Here is a 13,254-nt window from a genome sequence, read left to right on the forward strand (position 1 = left end):
GTGAGGTTGGTGGGAGAGGGCAGAGGAAGGAGGCACGATTCTCACCTCTCTGCCACCAACACACCAAGGACTTGGTCCTCCTGGATGCACAAGACACATGAGCGCCTTCTTGCTTCACTACCAACAACATGACCCTTAGATTGTACGAATTCGAAGTAATGCTAACTACTGGGTTGCCACACTGTTAGTTCCCCGGTACAAGACAAAATTTGGCGAAATAATTCCTGCCATAGAAAGGGACGCACGTATACAGGAGTATCTGCAGAAGGTGGTACGCAATCTTAGATCTGCTTTTCCACTAAACACCAGTGCTGCACAGAGTGAATCTCAACGCTTTGTCATGGATAGGAGGAAATGGTCTTTTACTTGTCCACATCTGAGGGACCGAGGGCTGGCTGCTGTGCGGAGATGGCATTGAGTACGGTGTCCCTGCAGAGTTGCACTTTTGGTCATATACCAAATGAGTTGAAAAAGGACAGATGCTGGTGGAAAGGGGAACCGGTGTGTTGGAAAGGGGAAAAAAGTTTTTGTCCGTGGGTTTGGTGGGTAAGCAAAAGTAACATTTGATGAAGAAACACAATCTGTTACGGTGGGACTGGCAGATATGGATAAGGTGGTATATGCTATGTTACCGCTATATAACGAAAATTAATAAGAAAAAAAAGAGAAAGGTATATATCCCCATCAGCAGTCAGTGTCCACCGTGCTCCCAGATGGAAAAGGAGAGGTTGGCAACTGGAAGGTTAGGTGGAGGATACAGAGCTGTGTGGCTATGAAACTAATAGTAGCCTGAACCGAGTTAGACGCCACTCAGATCTGGAGACTGGGAGCCCTGTTACCGTCACAGGGTCCACACGCCCACCGAGCCCAGGAACTCCCTGTTAACATCACAGGGGCCATTGAGTACGCTGACCGTGTGCATTGGGGCCACACCTGTGGATAGCAGGCGCATCAGCAGCAGCAGGCCTGTTAATGCCACTGGGCTGCACAAGCAGGACTGCTAGTACAGGAGCTGGTCTTAACCGTTCTGCGTTACCAACTGTGGTGGCGGCCTGCATCGACGCCCTATCCCTGCCTACCTCTGGCCTAAAGCCGCAATGGGTTCAAACACATTGAGGTGTGCCCTTTCGGAACATAATAGAAGACTGCGCACCTCCTTGTTGGCTCCAGCCCGTTTTATAACCTGGGTCCGCCCCAAACCAGGGTGGACGACAATGCACCTCCTGGAGACAAAAGCAGAGTGACACGTCATGAGTGGCATAACTAGCGTCCTATTTGGAACCGCAACTTCAATAATGACCTCATGGCTGCCACGACACAAACACCTCACCAGTCATCGTCTGACCATCAATAATGAGGTGACAAGTCATAGGGGCGGGCCTCTGCAAGCCATTTGGGAGTGGCCTGGCCACATCGTCAGGACACCTGATGCCCTGTGGTCTATATGGGCCCCCCACATCAGGGGCAGGGCCAAAGAGTTCATTACCGTACCAAGTCTCTGATGCAGTAAGTGCCTGAGCATGCTCAGTAGCATGAAATACAGTCTCTGAAAAAAGACTATCAGCTTTAGCATGGTGTCTAGGCACAAAACAGGACTTAGACCCGGCACGGAATGCAAGTACCTGTGCAAAGAGGCTTTTCGCACTAAGTGTGGGAGCATGCGCTGTATCCCGAAATGAAGACTTATCCTCAGCAATGGCACAGTCAGGCTGAGCATACTCACTAGGCGAAACACTGTAGTTAGGCTGCGGCTGGGGTAAATCGGCACACGCATGCGCACTAGCTGCCTCTCCACACTTAGACGTGGAGGAGAAATTGCTCTTCGGGTGTGGACTTGGAGATGCTGTCTATGAACAGAAGGAAAAGCTAAAGGTGTGTGTTACAGCAAGGAGCCACCGCGGAAACACTTCGTTCAATTGTGAGGGGAGTCATTTTGGAGTTTGGTGAGGAGTACCGTAACGCCAGTGAGCAGCATCCTGTGCCACAGACCAACATTCTTACGGTGCTGTCTATACTGCTTACCGTGAAAGGAGCGTAAAGTCTGTATTTCTGGCAACTGGACATCACAGTACCCGGGTACGGTAGGCTGTGCCCAGACAATAATGCGGGCACGCAACACTTTGTTTTATTAGCAAAACACATATCTGTTCTGGGAAGGCCGACTATTTATAGACAATAAGACTTGCTGCCTCTAAACTGTCAAATTGTCACGTACAGTTAAATCATAGAGGGTCAGCGACACATGTTTGCATTGACTGTTGATTTTCAAGATTTCCATGACTGTGTTGCAGAGCTGTGTGGTTTGCATTCACACTGTTATCATCTGCCTTATCTGTGAGGCTTCAGCTAACAAGGGTATTCAGGGGGGGTAATGTGTTTTGTCTATGTTTACGTAGATAACTGGGAAGCTCTTGTGATGCGCCACTGGTAAGTCGTATTCGCGCGCACGCACACACACACACACACACACACACACACACGCACGCACACACACACACACACACACACGCACACACACACACACACACACAAACACACACACACACGCACAAACACACACACGCACAAACACACAATTACTGCTACGCAGAGGGATTAGCAGGTAGTAGGCAACAGAATAGATTGTTCAATTATTTAAATTGTATGCATGGTTCTTATTGTTTGTTTTGGTAAAGTTAAACAATCATTTATCAACCCAACTGACTAGAGTCCTTTTCCTGTTGCCTGGTTTTGCTGCATACTGGGGAGCCCACCCTGTACACGACTTAAAATGAAGCATAAGTCGCAATGTGAATTTCACTGTGCTACAATGCGGCCTAGCGTGCCTGTGCAACCACCGCCTGCCCCATCAAGTGCATCTGCGTGCTCTTCATCCTCTGTGACTGTGGGGACAGCAGTCTCACATGGTTTTTCACACTGAACTTCCACCCCTTTACACGCAACAGGAAGTGTGATTGGCAGGTCATCACTTGTTTTGGAAGTGGAAACAGATGGTATTGTTAAGCTGTCACACATCGAGAAAACCAACATTGGATGCAGGCTACATTATATCCACACCTGCACCTTCGTCACAGATTGGCTGGACTACCTGCATTTAATAATTGCATTCCAGAAATGGAAAGGAGTGTAGAATGCACATGTGTTGTACCTTGCTTAGCAGCAAAGGAACACTAACTTAGTATTACAGACAATTTTAGGAAGGCAGAAAAAGAGTCAGCTTTTTGGGCAAATTAAATAGCGTGGCAAAAGTGGACAGGTGGGTACAGTGGCCGTGTTCTGTGGGTACCAGGACAGTAAAGGAAGCCTCACTTTCTATCCCTCCGAATGATCAAATGCAGCAAGGAATTCCCTGAGTTTGCTATAAAATTAGTGTAGCAAAATGTGCATGAGGGTGTCATGCAGAGGTGCTGCACATAGATTTGCACCAGTGGGGCACTAATGGAGTACAACAGCCAGTTCTTGTATGCCACTAAATGGCAGCATTTTTTGCTATCATTATAGCTTATTAAAAACAGAGCAGGAGGGTGTCATGCAGAGGTGCTGCACATAGATTTGCACCAGTGGGGCACTAATGGAGTCCAACAGCCACGTTTAGGATGCCACTAAGTTTACTCAGTGTTTGCTAGTATAATGGCTTAGTAACAATGAGTTTGAGTGTGCAATGCAGGCAGACGTGCTGCAAAAATCTTTGCACTAGTGGGACAATACAGAAGTCCAACAGCCACGTTTAGGATGCCACTAAGTTTACTCAGTGTTTGCTAGTAAAATGGCTTAGTAACAATGAGTTTGAGTGTGCAAAGGGCAGGAGGGTACAGTGCCAGGGTTGTGGGTCTGGGTACAGGAAAGGAAGCCTCCCTTTCTATCCCACCTAATGGGGAAATGCAGCGAGGAAATCCCTGACCTTAGCTACACAGACGCTGTCATCTTGTGTAGCTGTTAAAATCTGTTTTCACTGCCCTGACTGTCACCTATGGCTCTGACCCTGCCGGTATTAGCCCTTAGAAGGGCTGAAAGAAACTTCTATCCCTATTCTGTATAGCGCTGTGTATAGAGCGTACACAGCAGTATCGGAGACAGGAGCTACGCCGGCGGTGACTGACAACCCAGACGCAGAAGAGATAATGGCGTCCGGACGGGCAGATACTCGTTTTTATAATGCAGGGAAATGTGACATGGACATCCTATCACACATGCTGCTGCTTCTCTGGCTAAAAGTCCACTTAGTTGTGTGTGTGTCTGGGATTGGCTGACATGCTGGCCCGCCCCACTACACGCGCGCGCTTCGGGAAGGAAGACAAGGAAAAAAAACCCCAAAAAAATCAAACAGCAGTGATCTGAATGCGCTGTTCCCGCACACTATACACTGAAATTTCATAATAGTGTGAGTCACAGAGTGACTTACACTATTACAGCGTAAAGCCAGCTAGTAATTAGCTTGTCTTTTTGCTGCTAGAACCGTTCTCGAACGTATCTAGAACTATCGAGCTTTAGCAAAAAGCTCGACTTCTAGTTCGATCTAGAACAGCCCCCAAAATCACTCGAGCCGCGAACTGGAGAACCTCGAACCGCGCTCAACTCTACTAGCTAGATGACAGTTGGTTATCAACACAACATCGGCAGCATCTCTCCCCTCCTAACACAAAGCAAAGAAGGTGACAAGCAGTCTTAAAACCTTGCAAAATGCAAACATATAGTCCTTGGAAATATATCACCTATTACCTTGTAGTGCACGTTATTCTACAAAAATAATACTTAGTTGTGCATTTGATTTTTTATTACAATTGAAAGCAGAAGCATGCTTTAACTTGGGTTTAAAACAAAGAGAGGTACGACTTGTCGTTGGCTGTTGTGCTTACACGAATTAGCCAATTTGTAAACCAAATATCTCATTTTTTTCGAATAGGAGTAATGCAGTGCCAAAATTCCTATATTCAATGTTTACATATTTTAGCTTTTCAGGGTGCTGCTGTACACAATTTTGTAATTGGGGTGAAGGGACATACTGCCTGCGATCCCAATAACTAGTGCCTATGACTGCAAGGTAATCATAGAAAACCTTATTAATTGCATAATGCATTAGGTTATTTTCACCTAGGAGTTGGATTTATTTATGTGTCATAGCCAGTTTAAATAGATCTATTGTGTTGCACCTTATGCTGCTTTATATTTTGCTGAATGCACTTTATTTAATACACTTTTTTGCACTAGCATAATTTATTTGATTTTTTTTTTCATTTTAGCACGAGTGCACTTTATATTTATAAATATATTTATATTTTGTATCCATCTATGCACGCTACCTATTTATATAATGCAGTATGTATTTGAATGCTCGTCCTTACACATAATTTATTTACTCTGGGTTGTCAGGCTATTTATGTTCCCTCATAGGAGTATGTTAACGTTTTTTTAATATTGAATTTTAAATATATCAAATAAAACATTTTTTTTTTTATTTATTTTTGCATGAATCTCTTAAGCCATGTAGATCATATTTTATGGTTGCATGGGTATGTAATTAGTCTAATAAAGTATCATGCCGTAAAGAATATTTTTTGGACTTTTGATTTGAATAAATCTCTATAGAGAGCCTGCTGTGGGTGGGGACAGCCTTCTGGACTCTGCTACATGAGTAAAGCTATGAATGCACATTGCTGTCAGAAAAGGCTGCACCCAGTAATTAAGTGATAGATTGTTGGATTCAGAATCTCCTTGCCAACATTATGCTGCTCTTAGACCAGGTAGCAAAAACCTGCTGACAGATTCCCTTTAACTTGTAATTCTTAAATCACAAGACATACTTTGATTTGGAACTCCGCTCTTTGCTTCTATCCCGAGTCCGCTGATGACTGAGACTTTGACTGTGACTATCAGAACGAGATCTATGGTGGTGATGTTTCTCTCGAGATTTCGAACGAGTTTTTCTCTTGCGATCTCGGGAAGAAGAACGTTGTCTACGCTTCTCTCTGGATCTAGATCTACACAGGGATAAATACAACATTTAATAACATAACTACAAAAATCATCACATGAACAGCTGTAAACTGAAGTGAAAAGTGCATGCTATGGTTTATATAATACAAACAAAAATCAAACAAACACTTAGTGATGTTATGTCATGGAATATGTCCTTAAAGTAGTAGAATCTTGACTTTTAACTTTTTGGATTTCTTAATTTGACCGCTCCTAAAAGGGGTTATCTGAGACTTCACTTATGTATTCATTTGGGGCCAAGAACTTACCAGTAGGTAGTTGCTATGTGCTTGTCCCCCCAATGACTATCTCTGCAGGCTCTGTGTGGTGATGGACCACTCCTGACAGTGATTCTCCTGTTTCAGTGTTCTCTTCCCTTCCACTCTGCTCTGTTGACAGGGAGTCACTGCCAAAGTCATGCTGACTGACAGCAAGCTCCCTGCCACTTAACTGTGGGGAGCCAGCTGTCAATCAGCTGGATATCTGTAGTGACACCTCATCAACATAGCAAAAAGAGAAAGATCTTCTCTGCAGACGTGAAGTCAAGGAAAGCAGAAGTGTCACTGCTTGAGCAGGCAAAGATCAACACTGGGTACAACAGACCATACGAAAAAAAAAAAGAAAGTCTTAGATACTCAAGATATAAAGATATTTGTTACTCACCATAAAATCTCTTAGCCTTTATTGAGGGATACAGGAACCCTGAGTTAATATGCTGCAAACTAGAGCCAGACACCAAGAACACATCTTGGATAAAAAGCTTACTCCTTCCCACCAGACTAAACCTGGGCAGCAGACAGTCATTTATTCAGTTAGTACAAAAGCAGTAGGAGAAGCACCAAGACACCCACTTCCCTCAAATAAGGGAGGGTGCTGTGTTCCCCCAATGAAGGCTACAAGAAAGATTTTATAGTGAGTAATAAAAATATTTATTTCTTTGTCGCTTCATTGGTGATCACAGGAACCAAGGGGCATCATAAAGCTGTCCTTGGGTTGGCAAAACTAATACCACTACTGCCATCCCTAAAGTTAGTACCCAGACAACTGCCGCTTGTAGTGCCCTTCTGCGAAGCATTGCAACCCTAGACACAAAAAGGTAAGATTTCTACATAACTGAACAGAAGAACAAAGTAGAGGCTTGAACCTCACAATTAGAGCCCTAGCTCAGGCTGACCTTCCATATTGGCAGATCGAAAACACAGAATAATGGTAGCCAAAGGGCAATCTGACATCTCCAGAGAATATAGATGACCCACATGGCAAACGAAAGTAAAAAATAGAATGGTGAGAGACAGGTAGAGCTACACAGCTCTGATTACGTCAGAATAATAATAAACCTTTACGGGAGATGAAGGAGAGAGACAGGTGAAAGCCACCACTCGGAGCTTTGCCTGAAGGAAGAGCTCACCAGAGAGAGGAAAAGATCACCTTGTCGGAAAGCCAGACTGGAGAGATACCTCTGATCAGCATGAAAGAAAAGGACTGAAAAGAATCAAAGACTAAAATGGGGTCTCCTAAATCCTAGGGGCGTCCCAGAGTTAGTCCTGCCCTATGGCTTACAAGTCAAATTCTACTAGACCAAGATAGCCAAGGCTGGAACCTGATCTTTGGGAGGCAAGCCAGGGTCAACACAGGCATGCAAACATGAAAAAGGTGGATATCACCATAGGAGCGTTGTCAACAGATTCTCACATAACAAGAGACTTTCTAAATGTAAACGGTAGTAACGTGTCATCTAAGGCCCTTGTTCCTCAATCCTAGTGAAACAAACCTAATCCAAAAAGGCCCAAAAGCCTTCCTTTTACTGTGGTCCAAACAGTCCTACTCAAATTATATGACCAAGGAATTGGCTAGAAGAGAAGAGTGTTGAGAAAGGTTTATCTGGATGCTATGGGTGGTGCCCAAAGCGATATGCAATAAAGAACGGACGTTTCCCGACTCAATCCAAGCTGGGAAAGGAAAATCCTGTCCCGATAAAGACAAACCAAGAGTCCCTTGGAATGTAGATGAGCCCAGATGTCCACTCTGACCAGTCACCTGCCGGGGGAAACAGTAGTGTAGGAGGTATGGCCTTTAGATCAGAAATTAAAAATCTCCAAACACCCTGTAGTTCTAGGCAATACAACAGAAGTAAATTGTCATAACTATCCGCCTTAACACTCGAATGATACAGACTTGACCAGCGCTCCCATAAGAGGTGAAAAAATTGTAAACAATGTTAGTATTTTAGACCAAACATCAAGGACCGTAGGTGAAAAAAGGCTAAGGTTAAGGATAAGGTTGAGATTGCCTTGGAGACCGACGTATTATAAGGGATGAACCAAAAGTACTGGATCAGTCGCCTCAAAGGGAGGCTTTAATAGCCACTAGGGATAGGTGAACCCCCCGATGTCCAGTGATCGGGAGACTCGCCCAAACGTTTTGTAAATTTCGACTTCTGATATAACGCGAACTTGCGTCCGAGCTCCGAACTTGGACTTTACAGTTATGCGATGGGGATTGGGGGCTGTGAAATAAAGAATACAGTTAATAATAAACATTGTCATTATACTTGCAGGTCCCGCGACGCGTCCTTTAGACTTTGTCTTCCGACGCTTCTCCTTCAGAGTTCGATCATCGCTGTGCTGCCCGGTAACCAAAGGAGCTTCCGTGACGTCATAGCATGTGACCAGTCATGTGTGAATGTTGTATTATCTTATTGGCTACAGACTGGTCACATGGCTATGACGTCATCCTAGGTCCTGTCCGGTACGTGGTGCTCGCCCAAGCATCTCAGTACTCGGTATACTTAGCGAGTGCAGTGTGTGGAGACACGGGGCTCAGTGGGTGCTCTCGTCCACTAAAACCCGCCGTCTTTAGAAAGACAGCGTGGCTCAGGGCTCATCCCAACTGAACGCCGGCCTCCTTAACCGTGGGCGTAACACTACTCAGACAACACAGGGTGAGGGAACCACAATAATTAGACTTTATTGGATCCCCAAACAATTAACGGTACATAACACATAACCAGCAAAACACACAAATGTAACAGGCAACAGAGTCTCACCCTTCCGCTGGCTCACCAGGGATTTAGAATGTCCATGCCTCAGAGGTTCCAGGGCTATTCACTCCAATCCAGCAGCACCCCGCTTTTGGCGGGCACCCACCGAGAAAGGAATAATGCCAGATTTAGGAAGCTGTCTGAGGTCTGCAAAGTCTGTAACAGGTGACTGAACTGTCCCAACCTGAGTGTCCTCCTTAGGTAGTCCTGGTATGATGTTACAATCCTGGCAGCCGCAGTCGAAATCCCTAGGCTGTGGATATGGTCTCCAACCGGCACCGGAGTCCCTAGATTGAAGCCATAAGATATCCTGATCCTCTAGTCAGCTCCAAAGAGCTTAGACTGGATCCATCAACCTTCATCAACCCTGGTGGCTTACAGAAATCCCTTTTATAGCCATAACCTTCTCTTAGGATACACTGCGTCCTCCTCGATTGGTTGGACAAGATTGCTTCTCCCATTGGATGAATTTCAAGCTGCATGGATAATGTTCATTTAAATGATGTGCATAGAAAGACTCAGTATATCTACATGGAGTCGGCAAGTCACCGACTAGACAATGGCTACTAAGGTAATTACATTATCAATACACAACTACAATACAATGATTACTGGAAAAGTCTGGAGAGCAATACGTCTGGCTTTCAGTGGCCAACACAATTACATTGAGTCAACAAGAGTCTTGTAAAAATAATGAGGGACTTCTCCCCCGTCTATAGACAATCTATCATGCTGTCTGGCTGATTTTTAAGAAACTTTAACCCATGAGAGTCCATGTCGTTATATTCCTCCCCCTTCTTAATATTAGCCAGACATGATAGGCTTCCGATCATCCTTCTCCTCTTAACGGCATTGTCCTTTTTAATTTTTTAATGGTGAGGTCAGCAACAGAGTCTCGCATCTATACACCTCCCCCTGATTACCTCCCCCAAGTTGAGCAGCCATATTGCGTACAAGCACTAAGGTGGGGTCCATGAGTTGGGCTTGCATACATTTCTTACTATCAATCTTCCCCCAGTCAATAGCCACAGTGTGGTTAGGCTTACTCACGGTTCTTGGCTCAGAAATGGATGCTGGAGACTGGGAATGTGAATTATCCTTGGAAAAGATGTTAGAAAGATCCACATCAGGGTCCTGCTTGGCTTGGAAGTGGGTGATGGCTGCTTCAAACTGACTGGATAGTCCTTGTCCTAGGTCATTCTCCAAAATGACTGGTGTGAGCAGGTAATTCTCAAGCCCCACTTTCACTTCCCTTTGAGTGGTATCCGAAACAACAGGCTTGGTGGGGCCATCTATGAACCCCACTTCAACGTCCTCCTGGCTAGTCCCCGAAACAACAGGTGCGGGGAGGCTGTCCATAAACTCCATATGGACCTCTTCCTGGTCAGACCCCAAAGTAACTGGTGTGGGGACGGTGTCCGTAAGCTCCACATCAGCCTTGCTCTGATTAGTCTCCACAATGACAGGTATGGGGAGGCTGTTTACAAGTCTCACATCAACCTCTCCCTGGTCCTTTCCCGAAATAACTGGTGTGGGGAGGCTGTCCACAAGCTCCACCTCGACCTCTCCCTGGTCGGTCCTTAGGTCCAACTGCACACATGCCAGAGGGATGTCTGAGCGCTGGCCCTCAGCCAGGGAGATGGATAATTGGGAATCTGGTAAAGGGTCTTCTGGGGAAACAATAACTGGGCTTACCAGGGTAATGGAGGAACCAGTGTCTTGTAGTCCCTGGCTCTTGACCGGCTAAGCTGGTAGATGGGCTCCAAGCATGTGGCCTCGGTTTTGGAGACAATCTTTATCTATATGTCCATGACGCCCACATGTATAACAGCGCCATAGATTGGGCGAGTCACAGGCCCTGTTTGTAGTCCTTTGTTTTGGCGCAGCTTCTGCTGGGTAGCGGGACCATCCTTATCGACCGGCTGGTGTTAGCAGTACTGCAGCTGGAATCCCATAAACATATTCCAGAACATAAGCCCTCTCTTCTCTTGAGGATCTAGACCCCAATGCATCCAACAACGCTGTGGCTTGGGCCATTTTGGACAAAGTTGATTCCCGATTGTCACTAGATCCATGATGTGGCACATAGTTTAAATCCTCTGGGTCAATATCGGCGGGATCCTCATCGTCCTCTGCATCATTCTGGGCATCCCAACGGACTAATTTCTGGATCAAGTCTGACCGAGTCTCAGCGTTCCAGTAGATAATCTTTCGCCTCTGGCACAGATCCTGTAGCATCCATTTACTGCAGCGGTCGTAACTCCTCTCTTGTCCTTGTCCCATGGCTGAGCTGGTGGGGTTGGACATGGCAGCGTCCGAAACCTGAATGCCTCCCCTATGGCCTGCTGGGTATGCTTATGTGCCTCCCTGGTTGTTGAGCCCTGGACGGTGTCCGAAAACACCAGTCCGCTGCAGCTCCCCTGGGTAAACCAGGCTGAGTAGTATCCCACTGCTGCCACCAATTGTGGAGACACGGGGCTCAGTGGGTGCTCTCGTCCGTTAAAACCCGCCGCCTTCAGAAAGACAGCGTGGCTCAGGGCTCATCCCAACTGAACGCCGGCCTCCTTAACCGTGGGCGTAACACTACTCAGACAACACAGGGTGAGGGAACCACAATAATTAGACTTTATTGGATCCCCAAACAATTAATGGCACATAACACATAACCAGCAAAACACACAAATGTAACAGGCAACAGAGTCTCACCCTTCCGCTGGCTCACCAGGGATTTAGAATGTCCATGCCTCAGAGGTTCCAGGGCTATTCACTCCAATCCAGCAGCACCCCGCTTTTGGCGGGCACCCACCGAGAAAGGAATAATGCCAGATTTAGGAAGCTGTCTGAGGTCTGCAAAGTCTGTAACAGGTGACTGAACTGTCCCAACCTGAGTGTCCTCCTTAGGTAGTCCTGGTATGATGTTACAATCCTGGCAGCCGGAGTCGAAATCCCTAGGCTGTGGATATGGTCTCCAACCGGCACCGGAGTCCCTAGATTGAAGCCATAAGATATCCTGATCCTCTAGTCAGCTCCATATTATAGTCAGCTCCATTATAGCCATAACCTTCCCTTAGGATACACTGCGTCCTCATCGATTGGTTGGACAAGATTGCTTCTCCCATTGGATGAATTTCAAGCTGCATGGATAATGTTCATTTAAAGGATGTGCATAGAAAGACTCAGTATATCTACATGGAGTCGGCAAGTCACCGACTAGACAATGGCTACTAAGGTAATTACATTATCAATACACAACTACAATACAATGATTACTGGAAAAGTCTGGAGAGCAATACGTCTGGCTTTCAGTGGCCAACACAATTACATTGAGTCAACAAGAGTCTTGTAAAAACAATGAGGGACTTCTCCCCCGTTTATAGACAATCTATCATGCTGTCTGGCTGATTTTTAAGAAACTTTAACCCATGAGAGTCCATGTCGTCACACAGTGTACAGGCGAGATGCTCGGGCACATGGTTGGCTCCCCGTCGCTACATGTCTGCACTCTTTACAGAGTCAGTCCACATGCAGGGATTGGCTGCCACAGCCAGTGATTAATAGCGGCGCCGGGAATCAGGTGATCGGAGATCACCGTTGCTATAGTAACACGTCAGGTTACTATGGCAACGGTGACGTCACCGCATACCAACCCGCAGTTTCTGCTCACTCATTGAGTGATTAGACTGCACGGGGAGGAGCAGGGTTCTTCCTCCCATCCATTGTTGTCTGATATAGCAGAGCTGCATGGGTTAAAGAAGAAAGAAGACAGAAGACCAGTATCGTAGAGGGGTGAGAGGGAGTAATAAACATGGAGTCCCTAAGTGTGTGTGTGTGTATTTATGTCTTTTTTTTTTAACCCTTTATTGGAGATTCTTAATGGCCGGGTCAAACTTGCCTGACATTAAGAATCTTTGGCTTAATACTAGCTAGTAAAACAAAGCTGGTATTAACCCCTTATTACCCAGCGTGCCACCCGGCACCAGGGCCGCTGGAAGAGTTTGATACAGCGCCAGAAGACGGCGCTTCTATGAAAGCACCATTTTCTGGGACGGCATCGGACTCCAATTTGCAGCGGGGGGGGGGCCCAGAAAGCTTGGGCCAACCTGCACTGCGATTTCCAATCCCCAGCTACCTACTAGTTGTACCTGGCATGGCACGAAAATTGGGCAAAGCCCGTGTCTTTTTTATTTTTTTGGCAAAAAAGTAAAAAAACAAAGAAAAACAAAGAAAAAAAAAAAAAGGCT

General features: G+C 45.9%; 1 protein-coding gene across 2 annotated transcripts in view; it reads right to left on the reverse strand.

The window, feature by feature from the left end:
* Nucleotides 1-13,254, reverse strand: part of LOC142249936 (putative RNA-binding protein Luc7-like 2) — a 243,966-nt gene that overhangs the window by 11,950 nt on the left and 218,762 nt on the right. For both annotated transcript variants that reach the window (XM_075321940.1, XM_075321941.1), the window contains one exon: nucleotides 5,802-5,978. In XM_075321940.1, coding sequence (XP_075178055.1) covers nucleotides 5,802-5,978 — 177 coding nt within the window. The remainder of the gene's footprint in view (nucleotides 1-5,801; nucleotides 5,979-13,254) is intronic.

Source organism: Anomaloglossus baeobatrachus, chromosome 8 (assembly GCF_048569485.1).
Source record: "Anomaloglossus baeobatrachus isolate aAnoBae1 chromosome 8, aAnoBae1.hap1, whole genome shotgun sequence".
Taxonomy (NCBI): Eukaryota; Metazoa; Chordata; class Amphibia; order Anura; family Aromobatidae; genus Anomaloglossus; species Anomaloglossus baeobatrachus.